This window comes from Ursus americanus, chromosome 8 (genome assembly GCF_024610735.1).
Source record: "Ursus americanus isolate L20-20 chromosome 8, mUrsAme1.1.p, whole genome shotgun sequence".
Lineage (NCBI taxonomy): Eukaryota > Metazoa > Chordata > Mammalia > Carnivora > Ursidae > Ursus > Ursus americanus.
In genome coordinates this window covers 53,395,595-53,417,906 of record NC_142134.1, presented here as the reverse complement: position 1 = coordinate 53,417,906, position 22,312 = coordinate 53,395,595, and the positions used below count along the sequence as shown (strand labels likewise).

The window sequence follows — 22,312 nt, the reverse complement described above, 5'->3', positions numbered from 1 at the left end:
TCTCTTAAATACCAGAGTATGCGGTACTGTCCAATGACACAAGCAATATCTTTTCCTCCAAAAAATAAAGGTTTGATAAGATAATGGGAATGATTTAGTAATAAGAGGAAATTGGTCATCTCATACCATGGGAAAATTTCCCAGTCTGAAAAAAATATTTTGTGAAAAGCCCCACTATAAATCACTTAACATGTTGACTGTTTTTCAAGCCGCATTTACTTCTAATACCGTTTGAAATGTTAAGGGCTTGCTCGTGCGTGTGCAAGTGTACTCACACCCTAAGATACTCCTCTGAGCAGGGGCAGCAAGGAGAGAAGAAATGGAATAATATAAAAAGGCAGACATCAGGGTGTATCAGTTTCCTGTTGCTGCCATAACAGATGACCACAAAATTGGTGGCTACAGCAGCAGAACTTTTTCCTCGCCCGCCTCTGGAGGCCAGAGGTCTAGAGTAGAGATGTCAGCAGGGCTGCCCTTGGCCGCTTGGGGAGGCTGTCGGCATTCCTAGACTTGGGGCTGCGTCGCGGTGGTGTCTGCCTCCTGGTCACACCATCTGCTCCTCTTGTCTGCTCCCCTGTGTCTCCTATAGAGACCCATGTCCTTGGATAGAGGGCCCCCCCTGCATAGTCAGGATCATGATCTCAGTTCAAGACCTTCATTATAATCTAAAAATTCTTTTTCCAAATCATGTTCACTGGTTCCGGGGGTGAGGATGTGGACATAGGTGTATGGGGACCGCCGTTCAATCCACTACGTAGGGTCATGAGATGGATGCTGAGACCGGCATTTAGAGAAAGTGCGGGTGTGGTCACAGTTAAGTGTGGCCCTGTGTTTCTCCCATAGGCTCACCTTTTTTATTCTTTTACAACTGGTATATGTAAGGGAAAAATCAAATTACTTACCATACCTAGAGTCTTTATTTATTTACTTCTTTATTTAATTTATTGGTGGTTGTTTTTTGTTTTTGTTTTAAGTAGGCTCCATGCCCAGCATGGAGCCCAGTGTAGGGCTTGAACTCATGACCCCGAGATCAAGACCTGAGCTGAGAATCAAGAGTCAGATGCCTGACTGACTGAGCCATCCAGCCACCCCACCTAGAGTATTTCTAAGAGATGGCTGAGTGATTGTTCTAAATAGTTCCTCGTGGATCTGGTAATAAATGACCTTGACTGTTCTCTGGCTCAGAGCCACAAATGACGATTTTATTACCAACTGCCAGGCAGGAACACTACTTACATTTTTCCAGTACCCGTCTGAGAAGCAGCTTGTCTGACTGTTGTGACAGAGAAGGCATGACGAGAGAAACAGCAGTCCTTTTCTCTGCTCTGCTCCGAACCAGCTGGGTGACCTTGGGTGAGGGATCTGTTCTTGTGGGCCTCAGTCTCCTTGTCTTTACCGTGAGGATCATCATCCTGTCTCCCTCAGCAGGTCTCGGGGCGTGACAAAGTGCTTAGAATGGTGGCAGCGCCTGGTGACCTCGTGGTAAATGTCACCTGCTGCTGAAACTTCTCTCAGATGTGGCCAGTGGAAAGCCAGGAAAACGGTCTCCCTGGGCAGGTGGTCTGACTAGCAGGAAAGTGTACAAAGCAGTCACAGTCTTCCTGAATGGAAGGAAAGCTCGGTCCCGAAATCAGAGCTTCCTCTTCTCTCAAGAGCTGCTGTGAGGGACGAGAGAGGTTCCGTGTCTTATTCGGCAGGCTCCCTTCTCTCCCCATTTCTACATTTGGGCCTCGTAACAACCGCAGAATGGTGAACCAAAAAGTTTTGAATCAAAACCGTCACTTTTGGTACTGAAGTTTGCCTTAAATAGCATCACTGGCTTTAAGAGAACTTTTCATAGTTTCAGATGACATTTTTATTCACGTTGAGTATTCAAATCAGTTGTAGTTAAAACATGGAGTAGAGGCTCTCGGATAGCTTTTCTTGTTTTCTGGTCCCGTTGAATGCTCCCCGGGGCACATTCGTGTGGACGGTATCCAGCCTCTCCTCCCTTTCCCCGCCCACCTGGCACACGGTGTTGAAGCAGCATTCCCCAATTAGGCTGCTCCCTCCCCAGCTCAAAAACATTCCGTAGCTCCCCAGAGCTGCCAAATAAAGTGCAGGTTGCTAACCCTTAATCTCGCCTCAATAAAACCCTTCCAGCCGGACTGCCACCTGCTCCCTCCACAAGTTCGCGCTGTGCCCGAGGCACGGAAACACTTCTGATTTCTTCCTCTGACTCGTCTTCTCTCTTCCCTCCCATGCTCTGACATCTTGGCACAAGGGAAGGATTCCATGACCTCTTGCTCTCCTTCATCTGAACCCCCTCACTCGGCTCACATCCCTTGTATGAGACGACATCGTGCATTGTAATTTTACGTGCCTGGGTGTCTTTTCCTAGAACGTTACTGATTGGCACCAGATAGGGGCTCATGTCATTCACAGTTCATCCCTTGCTGGGTCTAGCCCAGTCCGAACATAGTATGTTTTTGAGAGCTGAAAGGAAAGTGAGGGGCCGGGGAGGTGGGGGAATGATGGGCTGTGGAGGGAGGAAGGAAGAGGAGCAGATAGGACAAAATTTTGGTTGTTTCCTTTCTATTTCAATGCTGTTAATCCACATGGAACACGAGGTTGGGTCAGTGGAATGAAACCGAACACATTTTGATGATTAGGTCGTACTCTGAGCATAAAATCTATTTTCTGTCTGCTCCCCTCCCCCCGAAGGTGTGCCACGTCATCTCCGGGGGGAAATCTGGAAATTCCTAGCGGAGCAATACCGTCTTCAGCACCAGTTTCCCAGTAAACAGCAGCCAAAGGACACGCCGTACAAAGAACTCTTAAAACGGCTCACCTCCCAACAGCATGCGATTCTTATAGACCTCGGTAAGTCTGCAGTCAGTGTGACATGAAAATGGAAGCTTCGCTCACTTGAAAACTGTGAAGAGACTGTCTGAGTTATTTAGTGATCTGCCTTTAGGTTCAGCAATCAAAATTTACCACTGAGCCTTTGAATTGGAAAAGCCCTGGAGTAATCACAGATGTCTTCGAGTATATAAAAATCTCTCTCTTGTCTGGGCGGCTTGTTAACCCTGCTCTGCTTGAAGGCTCCAGTCGAGATCGTGGTTCAGTTCAGTAATTCTGATATCGATAGGGGGTTTGATAGTCAACCGAAGGAACATCCTGGAAAACTTAAGTGTCAGAACTGATGCTTGGCCTAATTACAGGAGCCTCTCCCTGGTCTTTACTAATTACAAACAGGATTTACTAGAAAAATTGTAGAAAGCAGTTGTGGGTGGGTTTGGGGCCATTTTATTTTGGGAACAGGGTGGCAACCTTGTCTCTTGAGAGGGTTACCAGCACTAAGATGGAACCAGTGTGTTGACTGTGTCTGCCATTGTCCCAGTGAAGAACTCATGGGATTAGGCCATCACTAGTGCGTATGAAGGAGCCCCTGACATGTCAGTGGCCGTGAGTGGGGTGAGCTGGGGTGCAACCTCATCTGTCTGCCGCCCCTCACAGCCGCTGGCAGCAGGACTCCCAGGAACCCTGCCAGCCCCAGGTGGCAGGAGCTTGGGCCTGTGGCTTTTAGAGCACATGGTCCTGCTTCTGGAACGTCCATCCTGGATGCCTCCGCCAAGGGCTCCCCAGAGTTGCTGTGTGTGCTTGGGACCCCGTAGTGGCCTGGCTCTCTGAGATTCCTGCAGCGTAGCAGCCGGGGGGAGGGAGGATATTGCCCAGGAATTTGAGGTGTGGGCTGGATGAGACGGCATGGAGTCTTACCTTTTTCGCCACGTAGCACATTAAAAAGGGTTAACTTCATACAAGTTCTTCTTTAGGCCCACGCTCAGATGTCCTCTCCAGGAAACTGCCCCTGACCCTGAGGCCTCTTCTCCCACCTTCAGACTGGATTAGGTGTTTCTGCTAAGCCTTTCTGTCCCACCCTGTGCTGTCCTGCCATGATACTTCCCACATGCCTTATTATTAGGAATATCATTATTAGTTAAAGCTAGTACATAACTTTATCTGGGGCCGAATGTCGTGTAAAGTTACTTAAACTCCCTTCTTTAGACTTCACAACACGATCAGGTAGGTATTGTTCCATCCCTGTTGAGAGTTGAGAAAATTGAAACGCAGAGAGGTTAAGTACCTTGCTCAAAATCACCCAGCTGGTGTGCTGCCGAGCCGCATGACTGCAGAGCCTGTGCTCTTTGCCCCCCCGCTGTCCTCAGTTCCCCAGCAGTGCCTTTTTGTCGCCCTTCTCTGCTGTTGGACGCAGCCCCCTGTGGGCTGGACTGGGGCTGATTTCCCAGTGTAACCCCAGCTCTGAGGACAGAGCGCGTCACATAGTAGATGCTGGTGAAATCAGCTGTTGAACAGGGGGCACCGCACCAGCGCCCCACTCTCACACGACCCCCATAACAGCCTTGGGGGCTCGGTCCTGAATCCTCTTAAGGAAGAGCAAACTGGGGCACTAGGAGGACAGCTGTTGAGCAGGGACACACGGTTAAAGGGCAGGACCTAGCCCTCTGGAAGGCAGGCCCCTCCTTCCTGAGGCCCTCTGAGCCCGGAAGCCCAGTGCATTCCCATGGAGACGGCTGGCTGGGTGAAGGGTGATGCTGACAGGCCCTGACTACCCCTTGGGGACAAAGTGTGAGGCATGGAGCTGGAGCCCATTTGGCCCACTGACCCCCAGAAAAGCAGTTTTGTGCACTGGCAGCTGTGTTTGCTAATGTGATGAGTAACAGAAAAATGACATTATGCTCCTATCACGTGAAATGAAGTGAAAAATGAGAGTAGGAGGTGGGAGAGGGTGGGAGGTACAGCCAGTTTCTCTACCTGCCCCCCACTCCTTCAGGGATGAGAGGAAGAGTAGAGGGGGGAGCACATTTTCCCCTCTCAATCCAAATGTTCTCTTCTCTTAGTTTTCCCTCAGTATTCCTCTCCTCCTTCCCCGGGCACTGTCGGCCCTCTGCTTCCTGGTGCTCAGACATACTCACTTTTCTGCAGAGGGGGAAGAAAAGGACAGGTCAGCACCAGGGCCCAGGGTGGGGGGACCTCCCCCACTGTGAGCCCACTGCAGACTGTCCCCCGGTTGGCACTGGGTCTGTATGAGCCGAGACTTTTCCTTTTCTCATTCACAGGCAGAGCCATGTCTGCTCATCCCCACCTGTCTCCCACCCTCACCCCTCTGCCCCCTTCCCCAGAGGCCAGCTGCAGCTACCGCTCCCTGACAGCACTGGCCGCCTCTCCAGCTCACTTCTTCCCCAGTCCTGGCCCGGCCTCCACTTTGGATGACCTCTGATTCCCGCCCAAGGCCCAAAAGAAGCGGTTTCCAACAGTACATTTTCCAAGTAACCTCTGTGCATTTCTCCAGGTTTTATCCAGGGGCCCTACTGGAGCTGGACTTCTCTCCTGACCTGAGCTGGGGAAACCACCCAGCAGTGGGTCCAGGGTCCACAGCCTGCGAGCTCTGCTCGGTTGGGTGCAGGGAGGCCTCACTTAGGAGTTCCTGCAAACTTCGCCAGCACTTCCTGCTCACCTCTCACCAGGGGGTGGCATATGCCGAGTGAGTTGTTTGGTCTACACCGTGGCTAACTCGAGGCCCAGTAAAGGTGTGTCGTGCTGAGCAAAAAAAAATCAGTATTGCAGTTTTTCTTAGGAAGTGGCATCTGTGTCCTGGGCCGGAAGAACAGAGTGCCTCTTGGTTGGTTGTATTTTGGGTCTTCGTGAGTTTGTTTTCCTGCCTCTTGCTTTACTTTCTGAAATTAGCTGTTAGTGTAATTAGTTTTTTGTAAGATTTTGTCCTTCAAAGAGTAAGAATAACAGACTTTGTGGTCAGGCAGTGCTTTATAGTGATAAAACTTACTCTTAAGCTTTGTCCGATTTCAACTTTACACAACCCTCTATGAAATTGGACACACGTTATTTCCACTGTAGAGGTGACAAATGAAGCCCAGACAGGTGTGTGCTTTGCCCAAGTTACAAGCTACTCAGTGGCAGAGAGTTCTGGAACCTAGGTCATCTTCGTTTCTGTATCATGTCCCTTCCAGGACACCATACAGCTTCTCTCTCTCTTGGATCTCCCTACTTCATGCCAACGCAGCTTTCCGTGCCTCTAGTTAGGTGGCAGTGCACTTCCAGAGTCAGCCACACCCAGCCAAGGGAAAATAGCTTCTCTCGGGGCTGAGCAGAGGGTACTTAGGAGATCCTTCTCAGCTCTCAGTTCGGGAACCTGCCCCACCCTTTAAGTTGGTGTTACCCGCAGACATTTGTGCAGCCCACAGGTATTCGCAGCCTTTCTCTTCCCTGCTTCTCCGTACTGAGTGGACGGCATGGACCACCAGACGTCCTGCCTCCTGGCTGTGCCTCCCACTCCCACAGTAAAAGCTGCCAGTGACTAAAAGCAGCAGCTGGAGACCCCCTTCGGGCTCCCTTCCTCTATCCCCTAGCACTTCAAGGGCTCCTCTCCCTGGTGTCCCAGCCCGGACGCCTTCCAGCAGTCAGTACTTCCACCCCTCAGGCTCTCCATCCTCTCCCCTGTTAGGAGGGATTTAGCCAGAACAAAATGTGAACAGGTCCAGAAATGTAGGAACACCAGGAAATCCAAGAGCAGAGGCGGGAACTGCTCCCAGCCCCCCCCACCCACGTCTATTACTTGTGTTATTAATCTGTGTTTCATAGGTCAGTGAAGTGGTAACCGTGTTTATATACTCCGCAGAGGTCTGGTGAGTCTTTGGTGACCAGAGGTAGTATTTTTTGATGGACTTCTAGAGACCCTGCGTCGGTGACGCCTAAACGGGGTTAGCCATGCCCATGCTGCCGTGAGAGGCAAAGCCTGTATCCAGAGGCATCCAGCATGGGGGCTGTCGTATTGATTTTTGCTTCCACTTAACATATTGTAACCAAAGGTATAAAACCTGCTGGTATCTTAAAGAAAAGGAGCTATATCCAACTGTTACCAAGAAGAATTTTCTGCTTGCTGTTTTAGAGTCCATAAATATGAGGAGAGGAGCCTCCAGAATGAAGGGTGGGCTAAGTATTGACGGAGACTGTAGCAGGGCAGACAGGGTCTTCCCTCCGCCCTGCCGTTTTGGTAGTTCGCCTCGCTTGGCTGTGCCTTGGGTAGTAGTTGGGTTGTTCGTGAGCAGCAGGTGGGGGCTGAGAGCGAGCACCAGCTTCTGTGTCATCTTTGGGTTCAAGTCCGATGTGAGAAACTAAAAAGCGTTCATGGCAAAAACCAGAAAAGACCTAGAAATTGCCGTGCGGCGATCTTGTTCTAGAACTCCCGTCTGTTATGGAGGTGAGTTGAACAGTCACAACTGAAGTGTAATAAATTCCTGCACCAACAGCTACGTGCATAATTCCAAAGGGTCTGTCGTTGTGGTATTATCAAGACCACATCATCATAACATATCGATCATCTAAATGGCGTATCGATCGCTCTTTAACCTCAGAGTGATAAAACGGAATGTGGGTTTGATAAAGTGGGGTGACCTCGTCTCTTCTCGTGGGGGTCTGAACTCTCCCTGTATCCTTCACGCCAGTTCGTGGTGTGCTGGCAAAGAGCCAGCTGCCCCGCACCCCTCAGAAGAAGTCCTCAAATAGAATTTGCAGACTTCCACAGTGGAATTACTCCCACCGTGGCTAATCGCAAGCCACCAACTTGGGGCCACTGATCGTGAAACTTAGCAGAGATGCGCCCAGACACGGGAGGATGCAGTTCTTGTGCTCACTGGACTCTGCCAGGTGTTTCCTAAAAATAATCTGCATGTAGAAGCACTCTTTCTATGCCCCACCCCAGCTCCGCCCCATCTCCTCCAGGAGTGAGGCCACAGGTAACTTCTGGAGCACCTGGTATGTTCCTTGCCCCCCTCAGAAATACACGTTCTGGTGGGGAAGACAGACACGAAACCACTGATAACCAAATTACTTCATTAAAGTTGTGAGGAGTTCTACAAAGCACATTTTTTCTCCAGCCCTTCTCAAATCCTCCTCAGAGCGAAATGCAGCAATTTAAGAAGAGCTTAGGATCACAGGTCTCATCAGGAAGGAGGCTTGGAGATCACTGGGTTGTTAGGGTTCCTCCTCGTCGCCAATGGGGAGGCCAAGGGTCACGGCAGAGTGCTGCTGTGCCACCGTCCCCTGGAGATGCAGAAATCTCAGGCTCTTGGTGAAAGAAGCAAGAGACAGAAACGTGTTTGTCCGCTGTGGGGGCTGCTGCAGAGCAAATGAGTGAACAGCTTTCCAGGTGGCCCCGTGTGTGCGCCCGAGAGGTCGCGGGCCTCCTGGAGCAGCTGCAGCGAAGTGAACAGGGCTGCGGGGACCGGGGTCTCCCCCGAGATTAAGTCAGCTGGGCCTTGGAGAGGGGAGGCTGAATGGTGTTTCTCCTGGGACCAGGCAGGGGTCACTGCAGGATCCCTTCAAGACCTTGTAAAAACGCATTCCTGAGGCCGACCTCCCTGATGTGCGGTTGAAGGAGAGTTTCTGGGTGGGGGCCGGGCATGTGCACAGGCCCTCGGTGATTCCAGGTGTGGTTCGTGTTTGAGAACTGCTGGAAGGAAGTTCATCCTCACCTGCAAAGTGACAGGGAAGGAAAGATTCATCCCCGAAAAACATCCCTTAGAAGGACGAATGCTTAGACTGTTGAGCATTGTGTGAAATGAAGTTGTAGGCTGTTGAGAAATATGTGTGAATCGTGGATCTCCTTCTAGGTCTTTCCAGCGTGTGGCTCCCCTTAGACACATGAGACGCAAAATCATTACAGGTCTTTTTAATACAAATTAGGAGTTTCTTTGTGCTCACGTTTGACTCTCACCACTTTGCAGTCTCCTTCTGTGTGTGACGGAGACTCCGCCCTAGAGAGAAATCTGAAGGGCCTGCATCTCCCTGCTTGGTAGTGAATGATAAAACGGAGTTCAAAGAGGCAGGTCCCGTAGCCTGCTGCATTTGTAGGAAGGGTTGCACAGTTTTTATCCAGTTTCCTTCTAGGTGGGCAGAAGCAAGGTACTTTTCCTAAGCTGCAGTCTCCCGGCGCCAGGATGCTGCTCCCAGGTGGGTGGGCGGGGTGCCTCCTTCTGCAGCCTGCCCCACTGAGTCAGACTCTCACTCGAGGATCTTTCCACAGGCTTCGAACAAGAACGGTAAACAGCATTTTGCTCGTAGCTAGTGTGCTTTGAGCGAGCAGTGAGGTACAAGGGGCTAAACGTGTTCTCGCGTGTGCACTGCCCAAGACTCCAGTCCCCTTCTGGGCATTCACATGCGGAGATGCGGTCTTTATAAAAGGAGTTTTTTCTTTTTTTCTTCCGAGTCTAACTTAGTACCTTCTACATGGGGTTAGAGTTCTCGATACTGGATTATGTGGATGCAGATGCAGACTGTCCAGGAACATTGTTAATTTGCTTGGTCCTCCTTCTGCTCATGAGGCCTGCCTCCTCCCTTTCCTGGGCGTGTACTCAGGAGTGTGGGTGAGCTGTGGTGGTATTTTAAAAGAACTATAATAAACATACACATATAAACATATTGTTATGAACAATGCATTTTCTAAAATAAAAAATTTAGTGAGAGGCATTGTTTTACATTTTAATGTCTAGCTTAATAGAATTAACTGGTTTCTTATTTTTGCTTCTACATTCAGTCTGTTGCATTTATGTTGTTCGAAATATATGAAGAAAAAGCTAACCTTGCATAGATAGATACACAGTTGGAGAACAGAGGGGGGACCTCATGGGCCTCTGAAAGACCAACCATACATGGAGAACAATTGACCTAGAAAAATGCAATGTAGGAAAACAGTGCCCCCCCCCCGCCCCGATAGAATTTGGTGTAATAATATGTGGACTGCATTACAAGGGCAGATGGGCAGTCATCCTTCTCCTTTAGCCAGGAGCCGGAGACCAGAGACTTGTGACTGTTCCCCAGCCTGGGAGTGGGTGTGGGGGCCTGTCTTGCTCTGCTGAGTCCCAGACTCTGTGGGACAGGAAGTCGCACTGGGAATCTCATGAAACACACAGGACATTTGTTTCAGCTTGGTCAGGTCTGTGTGGACAGGCTTCTTGGATAAAGAAAATCAGTGACAGCGTCTGACACTGCGACATGAAAGACTGGATTGGTTTGGGTAATAACTAAAGATCTGGAAGTTTGGGTTCACAGGTGTTTTGGTGAATCTAGATGGCGATGATGTTTAGTATTGCTATTATTTGGAATTCATATCCACTTTCAGGTCCCCATGTTTATGAATTCCCAATTTCACAGAAATCAGTTGCTGGGCTAAAACTTTCCTTTGCCTCTGGAGGTCTGTTAGAACATGAAATGTTCAGGCTTAGGTCAGTAAAGCAGTAGTTGCACCTCGTCCTTAAACTAGAAACTGTTGTGCATTTATGCTACAGAACTGTTGTATGTGTGCCTTTTTTTTTCCCCTGTCTTGGTTGGAAGCTGGGTTTTTGTATATTTTCTGTGGGGCATATCTGAAGACTGTTGCCCGTGCTGGAGCACCATTAATTGCTTACCCACTTGTGCCAGGCATTGCCACAAAGTATGAATTCTGCCCTTTGTCAAGAAGAGGAGACTGAGGTTCAGAGAGGCTAGGTGGTCCATGCTGAGCTATATACGAATGCCTCAGTTGGGATCGTGGGCTACTCCCCTGTACTTGGTCACACTGCCTCGTGGACACATCCACTTAGGAGGGTTTTCTTTCCATTCACCAGAGCTCGTATCCATGCTGTGTGTAAGATGTTCGGCTAAATTCTAAAAACATTGTGGGTTTTATCTCCGCTGTTAAAAATGGGGAGCGTAATGCCTCCTGCTCGGGTGGCATGGGTGAAATAAGAGAACTGAGTTCCATCCTGGTCCAAGAAGTGTACCCACCCCACACCCATCGTGTCTTTTTTCTCCTTTATATTAAGTGTCCGAGGCCTTCAAATAAAACCTCATTGTTCCTCAGATATGCTCCTGAGCTTCCTGCTTACCACAGGAGTCCCTTCTGTCCAGGCAGTTACCCTCGTTCACTTTCATAAAAGTGGGTTCTCCAGGAGCAAAGTTGAATAGGACTTGCTAAGCCTGATTCAAGCTATGCATCCGGAAGCAGAAAGGGTACTTTCCCTTAAAAATACTCTATGATTTATCCTCTCACCTAATCTGTAAGTTGTAATAGAAATTAATACAGGTCCATAATCCTCTGTCTGCAATTCCAAAACCCAAAAGATGAAAAACAAAAGTTTTCTTGTAACTCATTTTTGGCAGAACGTAGTGAGTCCTGAATTCTTTGGAGGCAACATTTGACTCGAACTGCCATGAGGCCTTTAGCAGATTTGGCTGTTGTCCCCAGTGTGGCTTTTCCTGTGTGTCTCTGCAGACGTGTAAGTGTGATTCCGGGCTGCTACCCTCAGCCTGCTAGGGGTTAGGCAGTGTACAACCAACGTGCTGTGTCACCTTTGTAAAATTCACAGATTCTGAATTGTGATGTGCGTTTCCTTCAAGGGCTTTGGTTGAGAGATTGCAGAACTCTATGGAGTTGGTCACACTTATGAAATCCCCCAGCTTTATAGGCCCAGGTAGGGATTTGCTGGTGCTCTGCCCTCTCCCCCAGCCTGCTCTTCCCGATCAGTTCATTTTGATGACTTGTTTCCCATGCTAGAAACTCCACCATCTGCACGCCTTTCTCTCGGTCTAAGCCTGGCCCGAGGGTAAGTCTGGAGTCCAGCCCTGTTTGCTGCCCCAGCATTGCTCTCCAAGTTAAGGGCCTGTGACTGCTCCCTGGCTCATGGCCCAGCTGACCTCTTCTGATCTCTGCCCGCCCTGGGCTATCTTGCATGCTGGCTCTTGGAGTTTTCGTTAGCGAGGAAGCACATGTCTCTGACCCTTTAGTGGCCTGTGCTGACCCCATGGCCTTTACGTGGCCCACACGCTAAGCCTGGTATCCAAGTCGTTCACTTATAGGCCTTGCTTTTAACTCTCCCATCCTCTCTCCTGATGGCCAGCCCCAGACCTGCGGGCCGTGCCCATTAGCAGTCTGGCGCCCAGCCCGTGGTGTTCCTGCTGCCTGTGTGCTCCCCCTCACTCTTTTCATGCCTCTTTCCCCTGCTTGGTTCAGCTGGAGAGTCACTTCCTCCAGACAGCCTTCCTGGATTCCTGTGCTGTGTCTGGGCCAGGCCTCTCGGCTTTCGGGCTCACCTCCGTAACTGTATATCCATACTTGCCCTCTCGGTTCTTGTTACCACCACCTGGTAGAAGAGACCCACTAGAACCATCAGGCATTTGAAGTTGTCTCTCATTCTCGTGAAGCCCCATGCAAGCAGGGCCACGTCCCTCTGGCACCCAGCACCCTGTGCAAGTCCTTGGTCAGTAAATACTTGAATTTTCTGGATTTATGTCTTTGGTTCTACCAGACTGTGAATTTCATAAGGGCAAAGAAAAGGTTGGTCTTTCGGTCCCGTGGCACAGTTCCTGTCACCCAGGGAGCTCTGAGTACAGGGCAGGTGTTGCTGTTACCGCGCTTACATGAGTACTTTGAAAAGCCCACATCTTGCCTGCAGAGTCTTCGGGGCACGGAGCAGGTGTGCTGTGTGCTGCTGCTTGAGAAGATCTTTTACACGAATAACCCTGTTTCTCAGAAAGCAGGCTTCGTGGCCATTTGGAACACCCCACCCCAGTGGCCATTACTCATTCAGGGCCGGCTGTGTGCGGCGTCACACCAGGCACGCATAGCCTCCTGCATTTAACCTCACAGCCGCCCCCAGCAAGTAAGGAGAAATGGGGAGTTTTGGGGGATTAGCCAAGTCCCCAAGGTCACACGGCTAGGACAAATATAGGTACGAGGGATTGTGTGGAAGCGCTGGGTGAGATGTAAAGCAGGAAACATGAACCGAGTGGGAGGAGCCGGGACTCCCCAGGGGACGGTTTGGCTGAGGAGGTGGAGGACGTGAACTCTCCATGAAGAAAGGAATGCGGGACGTTGGCCCTCCCGACAGCTCGTGCTATGAGCTGGGGACACCGCGAGTGGTAATAGCTATGTTTCCCCAATTCCCATAGCTTTCACTTCGCCATCTGCAGTATGAGAACTCGGTCTCTGGAGTTCAGGACCCGTGTTCAGATCCTGGGTTTGCCACTTCATAGCTGGGCTGATGTTTCACCTGGCACATTTTTCTCGTGAATAAAATGAGAGTGATGTTATTGTTTGTGTGGGGACCTGCCTAAAATGCTTCATGGAGTATTACCAGTGTGAGGTATGGTCTTGTAAGATAAATCCTGTCCCATCTAGAATGCTTGGTTGGCTTGTGGAAGTTCTGGAAGTCAGGGACTTCCAGCAACAGGGTTGCTGATGTACTGAGGGTTTGTTCTTTGCATAAGAGATGCTACATGTAATTTTTTATTGGTGAAAATTTGGATAACATTCAAGATCTGTCGTTGATCAGAAAGTGTTTGGGCCTTGCCACCAGTGGCTCTGGAACAACACATGAGGCCAGTGCCCACTGGGCCCGTGTCCCTGTGCTCTGTGGAACATCGGTGTGGGAGCATTGGTAGCCTGGCTCTGCCATCAGACTGCCACAGTACCCTCCTCCAGCTGAACCTTTCCCAAGAGGTGCTTGTTGGAGGCCTGAGGACAGAGCATGAGAAATTTTTATGCGGTTCTTTTTTCACATCAGCATGCTAATAAAGGTCATATGTTTGATGGAATTTGGCCTAAGGTTTGCTTTCTCTTAATTGCTTCGTGGCAAAGCTGTGGGCAACGTGGCTGTAGCAATCCCAGGAAGATACTAGGGGGCTGCCTGCCTCAAACAAGGTATATAATTTGTAGGGCCTGTTGCAAAATGAAAATGCAGAATCCCTTGTTCAAAAATTATTAAGAATTTCAAGACTGTGACAGCAGAGCATTAAACCCAGCATGAGACCCTTCTAAGCACAGAGCCATTGTGATTACACAAGACATGATGCCTGTGAATGCCCTTCCCCAAATCTAACAGTTATTGAGTAGTCTAAGTGGCACTGGTCCCTCCCCAGCCTGCTGGGCTCCTCCTCTTAGGAGCCTTGCAAGGGTTAAATGAGGAATGTCCCCCATCGATAGATGACTGCGTAAAGATGTGGTATATATGCAGTGGAATATTATTCAGCTGTAAAAAAAAGAATGAAATCTTGCCATTTGCAACATGGATGGACCTAGAGGGTATTATGCTTAAGTGAAATAAGACAGATACCACGTGCTTTTACTTACATGTGGAATCTAAAAAACAAAACAAAAAAAATAGACTCAAACATTGAGAAACTAGTGGTTGCGGGGAGGGGGGAGGCGAAATAGGTGAAGGGAATGAAGAGAGAGATATAATGTCCAGTTACAAAATAAGTCACAGAGATGAGAAGTCGAGCATAGGGAATGTGGTCAGTAGTACTGTAATAAGGTCACATGGTGACTGCACTCATCCTGCTGAGTACCGAGTAACGTGTAGAATTGTCGAATCAATGTGTTGTACCCCTGAAACTAGCATAACGTTGTATGTCAACTATAATAATAAAAGTAAAAATAAGTTTAAAAATGCCCACTCCACAAACAGGGCCAATGAGTGCCAGCTCTTGTTTCTGGGGGTGGGCGTAGTATCTGATATGAGAGGGTATCCAGTAAGCAGAAGTGCTAACAGGGACTGATTGAAAGGGGACCAGATCCTTGCCGGGTTGCTGCATGCCACGTGAGGCCTGTGTGTTCCGCCACCTAGACCTGTTGGAGACCCAGAGGGAGTCGGAGGGAGGGCTATGTCCCGGGCTGGGGCAGGGCCACGGCCACGTGCAAAATCCACGGAGGTGGGAAGGGCACCGTTTGCTTGGCAGCAGGAGGGGGTGATGGCGTGAAGAGCCTCCTGTATACATTTGCCCTCACCCCTTGGAGAATCGGAGGAAAGAGCTACACCTGTGCGGTCAGTACAGCGGTCCCGTGTGCTTCCTGAGTGCTGGAAACATGGCTGCTCCAAACTGAGGGGTGCCGTCGGTATGAGGACGACACTGGGTGTCGGAGGCTTAGCATGAAAGGAAAGAATGCAGAATGTCTCAGTAATTTGTGTATTGCTTAGGTGTTGAAATAACATTTGCATATGTTGGGTTAAACAAACGGTCTTGAAATTAATTTTACGTGTTGCTTTTTGAATGCGGCTGCTGGAAAATGTTTCATTACAGTCGCGTCGCACATGCTGTTGGAGACTAGGAAAGTGCCCGGGGCTAAGTACCTCCTCATACTCACAGGGCCCTTGCCGCCCCACACGCACCCCTACCCCCCTCTGAGGCTATGCCCTGGAGCAGGGGATGAAGCTGGGAGAGTGGGCGAGGAAGTGTGCAGAGCTCGCAGGCAAGGTGTGTAGACTTGGTTCTTTCAGCCCTGGGGGCTGTTGGATGCTTTCTAGCAGTGAGGGTGACACGTTCCGGGTGCGTTTGGGGACAGTTCGTTGGGGGGAGAGGTAGAGCAGGCAAGAAATGAACGCAGGAGAAGAAATCAGGAAAGTAGTTAGACTGTTGCTGCCCTCTTAAATCAAGGTCAGACACTCCGATCTGGATTAAGTGCTTTCTCATGAGGCTGAGGAAGAACACGCAAAAGCATCAGCCTCCCTTTGTTGAGGCAGAATAGTTCCGGGGAACAATTACCTTGCAGCCTAGATGCACCTTCTGCCTTTGCTGATCCAGATGAGGCCCTCATTCGCACCTGGGTCCAAGCTCAGCCCTCGGCGTGGCTCTAGACGGTTCTCCTCTCAATCAAGTACTTTTCTCCCTGGAAACACAATTCCCCATTGGGCACATTCCAGAAGGAGGGAGGTGAGGTGGGATTTGACAGATATCAGCCACAAAAGCCTCCTGGACAAAAGAAGTCCTTAAACCTTATCTGAACATCAGCTTTTTGTGAAAATAATCAGGATGTTGAGGGTTTTTAATTTTTTTTTTAAACTTCTTTCTGGAAGGTAACTGTTTTGTGTAAAAGAAAACACCCGCTGCTTCTCAGGCTGTTTGAAAGCCCTGCTTGTGGTTTAAAAGTACAGAAATACACACGTGGTGTGAAGCATTTGCAGGCAGAACCTGAGCAGGCTGGGAAGAGCTGATGGCGAATGTCCGTAGGGCCATGAGGCCAGGGCTGCCTGCCCGTGAAGAGCCACAGCTGTCTGCTCCTCTTGAGAGTTAGGCTTAAGTTTAGAGGATCAACAGTTTTCTTTTTGCTGGAGCTTGAAATCCAGATACCTACAGGACGGAGGGTAGTCCTGATTTCTCTCACCTGAACCCCCACCAAAAAAGCATCAATAATTGCTGATTTTTTTAATTGCCCGCCTTATTCTAAGAACAGCCACGTGCCCCTTGTTTACAGAGCTGGTTTATGATCCAGCTTCCAAAGATCTGTTCCTGCACCTGAAGCACGTCGGACTTCTGGTTCAATAGGCTTTCTGTTTTTAGTCACATCTAACGTGTGTTGTTTTTGCAGGGCGAACCTTTCCAACACATCCGTACTTCTCTGCCCAGCTGGGAGCGGGGCAGCTCTCACTTTACAACATTCTGAAGGCCTACTCGCTTCTAGACCAGGAAGTAGGATACTGCCAAGGTCTCAGCTTTGTAGCAGGCATTTTGCTGCTTCACATGGGTGAGGAAGAGGCATTTAACATGCTCAAGTTTCTGATGTTTGAAATGGGACTGCGGAAACAGTATCGGCCGGACATGATTATTTTACAGGTAGAGAGCGTTCCAATGTATTTGCTAGAGACAAATGCCAAAAATGTTTATGATCCCTTTCCAGGTCTCTCTAAGGAACTTCCCCACCATCAGTTAACGCTGGAGTAGCTGTCCTTGCTGAGCACTTAACTTTGGGCTGGGCATGACGCCGAGTGTTTCATATTGCACGTACCGCCTCAGGAAGACACTATTAATCAGCTCAGTTTATAGATGGGAAGGCTCACCTTAACTGGTTACCTGGCTAGCAAGTGGCCGACTTGGGGCTTCAGCCCAGGCCTGTCTGCCTTTTTTGGATCAAGAAGAATCATCAAGGCCAAAAGCCCCAAAAGAGTCGTGTGTTACAATACTAGATTAACTTGAAAATTCCACTCTCTTCGAAGGCAGGTGCACCTATATTAAAGCTACTGGGGAGAACACAGAACCTGACAGTATCTGTGGGAAGTGTTACATGGGTCAAAATTTTTTAGTTAATGAAATGGCTTTTAGTTAATGAAATAGCATGTGTGTGTGTCCGTCTGTCCCCACAGATCCAGATGTACCAGCTCTCGAGGCTTCTTCACGATTACCACAGAGACCTCTACAATCACCTCGAGGAGCACGAGATCGGCCCCAGCCTCTATGCCGCCCCCTGGTTTCTCACCGTGTTTGCCTCACAGTTCCCCCTGGGATTTGTAGCCAGAGTCTTTGGTAAGTGTGTGTCCCTCTGTTTGCCCGAACCAGCTTTCTCCTCTCAGGTGGGAAACGTGTATTCTCGTTCCCTGGTGAGCCTCCTTACTTTTCTACCTATGTCTTCGACAAGAACAGGGTGTTGTTTGACATTCAGAGTCTAGTTGGCATTGGGCTTTGCGAACTTCAAGACCGGCTTCGCGTCTGGTACTCAGTGGGCTTCCCTGGACGCCGTCATCTGGTGGGGTTTAGACCCACTTGTCTCTTGTCCAGAGCAGACGTCTTTAACGACTTGGCCAGGGGCCCGTGCATGTATTCCAGGCATGTGTCTCTCATGAACCGTCTTCCTCAACCTCTCTGACCTGAGACTCTGTGCATTGATGGCCCCTTAAAACTTCAACTGACGACTTCTAGGCTTCTGTTCTTTCTCAGTTCCCTTCACATCTCCTCCTCCCGTTTCTCTTCTTCCCCTGCCCTTGGCTCTTCGTTTCCTCTGCCAGCTCACTCTGGAAGGACCCTCCCCTCCACCCCCGTGCTGATGACTCACTGGTCCACCCTCACAGGCCCCAGCCTCATCTTCCCCGACGCCTCAGCCCCTTCCACGTGGGTGCCCCACTGTGACCGTAGGTGGCTCACATGTCATACCATCTCCTACTTTCTTGATTTACTTTTTGAGAAGATCGTCTCTGTCAGAGTTAAGCGGGTATTCACATGCAGAGTCTCAGAGTGGCCTTGAGATGGCAGGGCTCAGCACGTGCGCTGCGCTCGAGGGGCCGAGTGACGCTGTGAGCACGGGCAGTTCTTGCACAGTGGGTTTTCCCTACTTCAGAGTGAAAGAATCATTTTGACAACTCAGGTTTTTAAAAAAAATTTTTTTTTTTTACTGTGGAGGTTATTAAAAAATTGGTAATCATCACCCATCAAGTGTTTTTAAAATGTTACTGATGTTCAGTCACCTGAAAGTTTAAAAGTCTAATCTTCTCATACTTTTTTAGATTTGCTTCTGGAATTAGAGAACATCTCAAAGCAGGGGAGTTGTGTCCAGAGCCATTGAGAGAGGACTCCTTTGGCATGCTTGGGAAAGACAGCTTTGTAGATCTGTATTCTAGAAATCCTGAAATTTGCTTTTTAACGTAGGTGGGCACCGACTTGGTCTTCGCACCTCTTTCCCCCAGAGTACTATATTTTTATTCTTACTCCTACCCATAACAACTTCTAAAGAATGGCCCATTGGGCTTTACTAGAAGAATCTGTGTTCTTAAAATATTCACTACCCCCACCCCCTTTTGCATAACTCCCTCCCCAAACTGATCCTTAATTTTTGTCCCTTAAAAAAAAAAAATTGGAAAAAAAGAGATACCAAAAAAATCTCTCCTGGTTAAATAAATCATTAGTGAGAGATTTCATGAAGGTTTTATACCATAGTTTAAAAAGAAGATAATTGGGGCACCTGGGTGGCTCAGTTGGTTAAGCGTCTGCCTTCAGAGCTCAGGTCCTGATCCCAGCGTCCTGGGGTGGAGCCTGTTCAGTGGGGAGTCTACTTCCCCCACTTCCTCTGCCCCTCCCCCTGCCTGTGCTCTCTCTGTCTCTCAAATAAGTAAATAAAATCTTTAAACAAAAAAAATAAAAATAAGTAAAAAGAAGATAATTATAAAAGCCTCAAAAAAAAAAAAAAACCTGAAAATTGTCTTAGTTTACTAACAAAAGAGTCACCAAAATCATAAGATCTCTAGCTGTAGGCTGAAGTCTTTTCTTGCCAAAAATGTGTGTGTGTTTCTAGTTTTCTTACTCTGGAAATTGAAAAGAAAATCATTAGTCCACTTTTTCTCCTGACTTTTTACTGTATTTTTCAAAACAGTGTAATAGGAGTGAAGATCGAAAGAGGTGGGAGGGGAAGCGGGGGTTGGTGTTCATGGTTTGGAAACAGCTCAAGCATCGAATTACAGCACTTGTGAGAAAAAATTCTGCAAAGGGGACTCCAACGGGAGGGTCAGCACTGAGGGATCACTGCCTGGCCTTCAGGGGCTGCCCTGCAGGTAGCTCTGGGGACGCCAGGGCCGCAGACGTCTGGGAAAGAGTCTCTCCTTGCATTAAGTAAGAGGCACGAACAACAAACTAAGTCTGCCTTGGAGATGACAGCCCTCCTGTTGTTCGAGCACATTCGCAGCTCTAAGCACATTCTGACGACTTCATAAATGAAGAGCTAAAGCCGGCAAGAGCAGGGTATTTCTTTTTCTTTTTTTTTTTTTTTTAAAGATTTTATTTATTTATTTGACAGAGATAGAGACAGCCAGCGAGAGAGGGAACACAAGCAGGGGGAGTGGGAGAGGAAGAAGCAGGCTCATAGCGGAGGAGCCTGATGTGGGGCTCGATCCCACAATGCCGGGACCACGCCCCGAGCAGAAGGCAGACGCCCAACCGCTGTGCCACCCAGGCGCCCCAAGAGCAGGGTATTTCTATTACATAATCAGTGTGAGTCTCGGAGGCTCTCCTGCATTATGAGTAAAGATGCCCGTGCGTGTGACTCCTGGGTCCCACAGAGCCCTGCTATACTGCATGGTCCGAGTCCGGCTGGCTACGGCTCCTCAGAGTGTAGGCAGGAAGTGGGAACTCAGGGCGGCACTGCGTGTGATGTCATTTTGCAAAAACTGTTGGTTTTGGTTTTGATTGTTTTTGGACAATCTATTCCATCTACCAGTACTTAAAACCAAACCGTTTTATTAGTAGGTTCCATGGACAGGTTTTTAAAAACCACTTCTGTATTTAGCATTGGTGACTTGAACCGTGTTTGTTTAGCTCCGTGATGGTGGATAGCTTAGTTTTAAATCCCCAAACCTGCCATTCATACCCTGTAGTCTATTTTGGCCTGAAGCCCATTTCATTGTAAGCCTGTGGGCCTGAATAAACCCCAAACACAAATGGACCTTTGTCAGCTGTTCACCGTTTCATACCTACGTGCGGGGTTCTCAGCCTGCAGACGGCATAGCTCATATTAATTAACAGGTCACTTCGCAGTAAGTACGTGCTCCTCGGAGGAGCACCAGCAGCGATGTGCGTGCCTTACCCCTCCCGTGGTGATCCCACTTCCTGAATGTCAGCCCTTCTGCCTGGGTGTCATGGAGTTGAAATAGCTTCCTCCTGTAGGTGTCTAGTCCGGGTGGAGAGGGGTCCCAGGAGAGGTGCTTGCTGTGTTCACCTTCAGATCACACCTACCTTTGGGCGGGGGGGTGGAATCTGAAAAATAGGACCCGGCTTGCTCCCGATGGAGGAGGCAGCTGTGGTCTGAGGCTCCTGATGTTTGCTGGAGGGTGTGCTGCCAAGTCGATGCAGTAGGAGGTGGGGGGTGGAAAGGAAGGGTTTGGCAGAAAACACAGAAACCACCTGTAATACAGGGAAGGATTCAGAGAGGCTTTAGGACTAAAATAGACTTAGGAAAACAGGATGGTTTAAATGGCCAGGAAAAAAGGCTCCCCCGGGGAATGTGACCAGCAGTAGGGAAGTGAGTTTGTGCAAGCTCTGTTTGTGCCGTAGTCCTGCTGCAGACCTGCCATCATCCTTCATGTTCCTCCCACCTGGTCCCAGTAGGAAGGTGGGGCTCGCACACCTGGAGCACCCCAGCCTCCCAGGAGACTTAGGAGAGGGCTTGCCCTTGACAATGACAAAGGTGGCTGGAAAAGAGGATGCAGGGTAAGTTTGCTTTACTGGCCCTGGGCTTTGCGTAGATGCCCCCCCCCCCCCCCGCCCTGCGAAAACTGCACCTTTAGGTCATGGGGTGTTTCAAACAGAGTTCCCATAGGTTAACACAATAACAGAACAACAGTGCTGCTGAAGCGTCCTCAAAGGAAAGTAGTTATTTGCATTGTTCTCAGCAAATAATTTGCAAAAGTGGCCCAGTCAGCCAAATTTCAGCTTCCCTTTACTTCCTGCCTGATAAAGCCCTTTGCCTATATCTGGGTGGCTTGAAGCAGGAGGGGAGGGACGTTGGCTGCAGTGTGGGGGGCACGGCTTCCCTGGGGCCACTGGGGAGGCGCCCGCAGTTCGCTTTCTCATGTGCTGATTTTTACATGCAGGCGATGAACTCACTTTTCCAAAGAGGCTTTTTTTTTTTTTTTCATTTCCAGAATGTAAATGTATAAGGATTGGAAGATGGACAAAAATGAAAATAATTGGGTTGGAGGAGTGGGTTTATAGGTAATGTTTTTCTTTAGTATTCCTTAAAAGTTAAGTTCTAAAATTTCCAGAAGGAGAAAAAGGTAGTAATTGTTAAGGGTTATAGATACTGCCTCCCCAAGGCTAGTCAGATAAATTTAGTAGTCCCTGCCTCCAAGCAAAACCTTGGTGGGCAGGAGGGTTGCGGGGGCTACCCTTCCTTTAACTCTTCAGACACATTCCTTCATCGTACACCCAAATGAGCTCCTTATTCGAGGCCTCCCCAGGCTGACGAGCTTCTGGGGCTGAGCTTCCCCAGCCTGACTCGTGTGGACAGCCGGCCGGCTTGTCTTCAGAAGGGTGGGCACCTGGAGCAGCGGGCCTCCAGCAGCGCTAGGCAAGCATCTTGCGGCTGGCAGCAGGCCCCCGGGGTGGGACTCAGGGTGGTCTCCTCAGTGGCGGCTTTTCTCTGTCTAAAGCTAAATAGCCTTGGCAAAGATCAGACTCACATTGGATCTCGTTAACATCACCTCCTTACCCATGTCCTGACCTACTCAGAAAAAAGGGAACAGAAAGCCTTGGGTGACCCCTCCCATGTTCTGGGTAGTTAGAATGCTGATGTCTGGACAGAAAGCCCCTGGTGATCTGGCCCCACCCTATGCCCCACAGAGCCGGAGCTCTTGCCTTACCATGCTCTTCAAGCTCCCGGACATGGTGTGCTGCTCTCACACCTCTGGGCATTTGCACCTTCTTTTCCTCCTTCCTTCCTTCCTGACTCCTGACTTCGCAGATTTCTATTGATTCTTCAAGATTGGGTTCAGCAGCCGCCTTT

The 22,312-nt window shown here is 49.3% G+C and overlaps 1 protein-coding gene across 6 annotated transcripts in view; it reads left to right on the top strand.

Moving 5' to 3' along the window:
• TBC1D1 (TBC1 domain family member 1) overlaps positions 1-22,312 on the top strand; it is a 223,451-nt gene that overhangs the window by 187,283 nt on the left and 13,856 nt on the right. For all 6 annotated transcript variants that reach the window (XM_045816359.2, XM_087864212.1, XM_045816358.2 and 3 more), the window contains 3 exons: positions 2,704-2,862; positions 16,421-16,665; positions 17,193-17,352. In XM_045816359.2, coding sequence (XP_045672315.2) covers positions 2,704-2,862; positions 16,421-16,665; positions 17,193-17,352 — 564 coding nt within the window. The remainder of the gene's footprint in view (positions 1-2,703; positions 2,863-16,420; positions 16,666-17,192; positions 17,353-22,312) is intronic.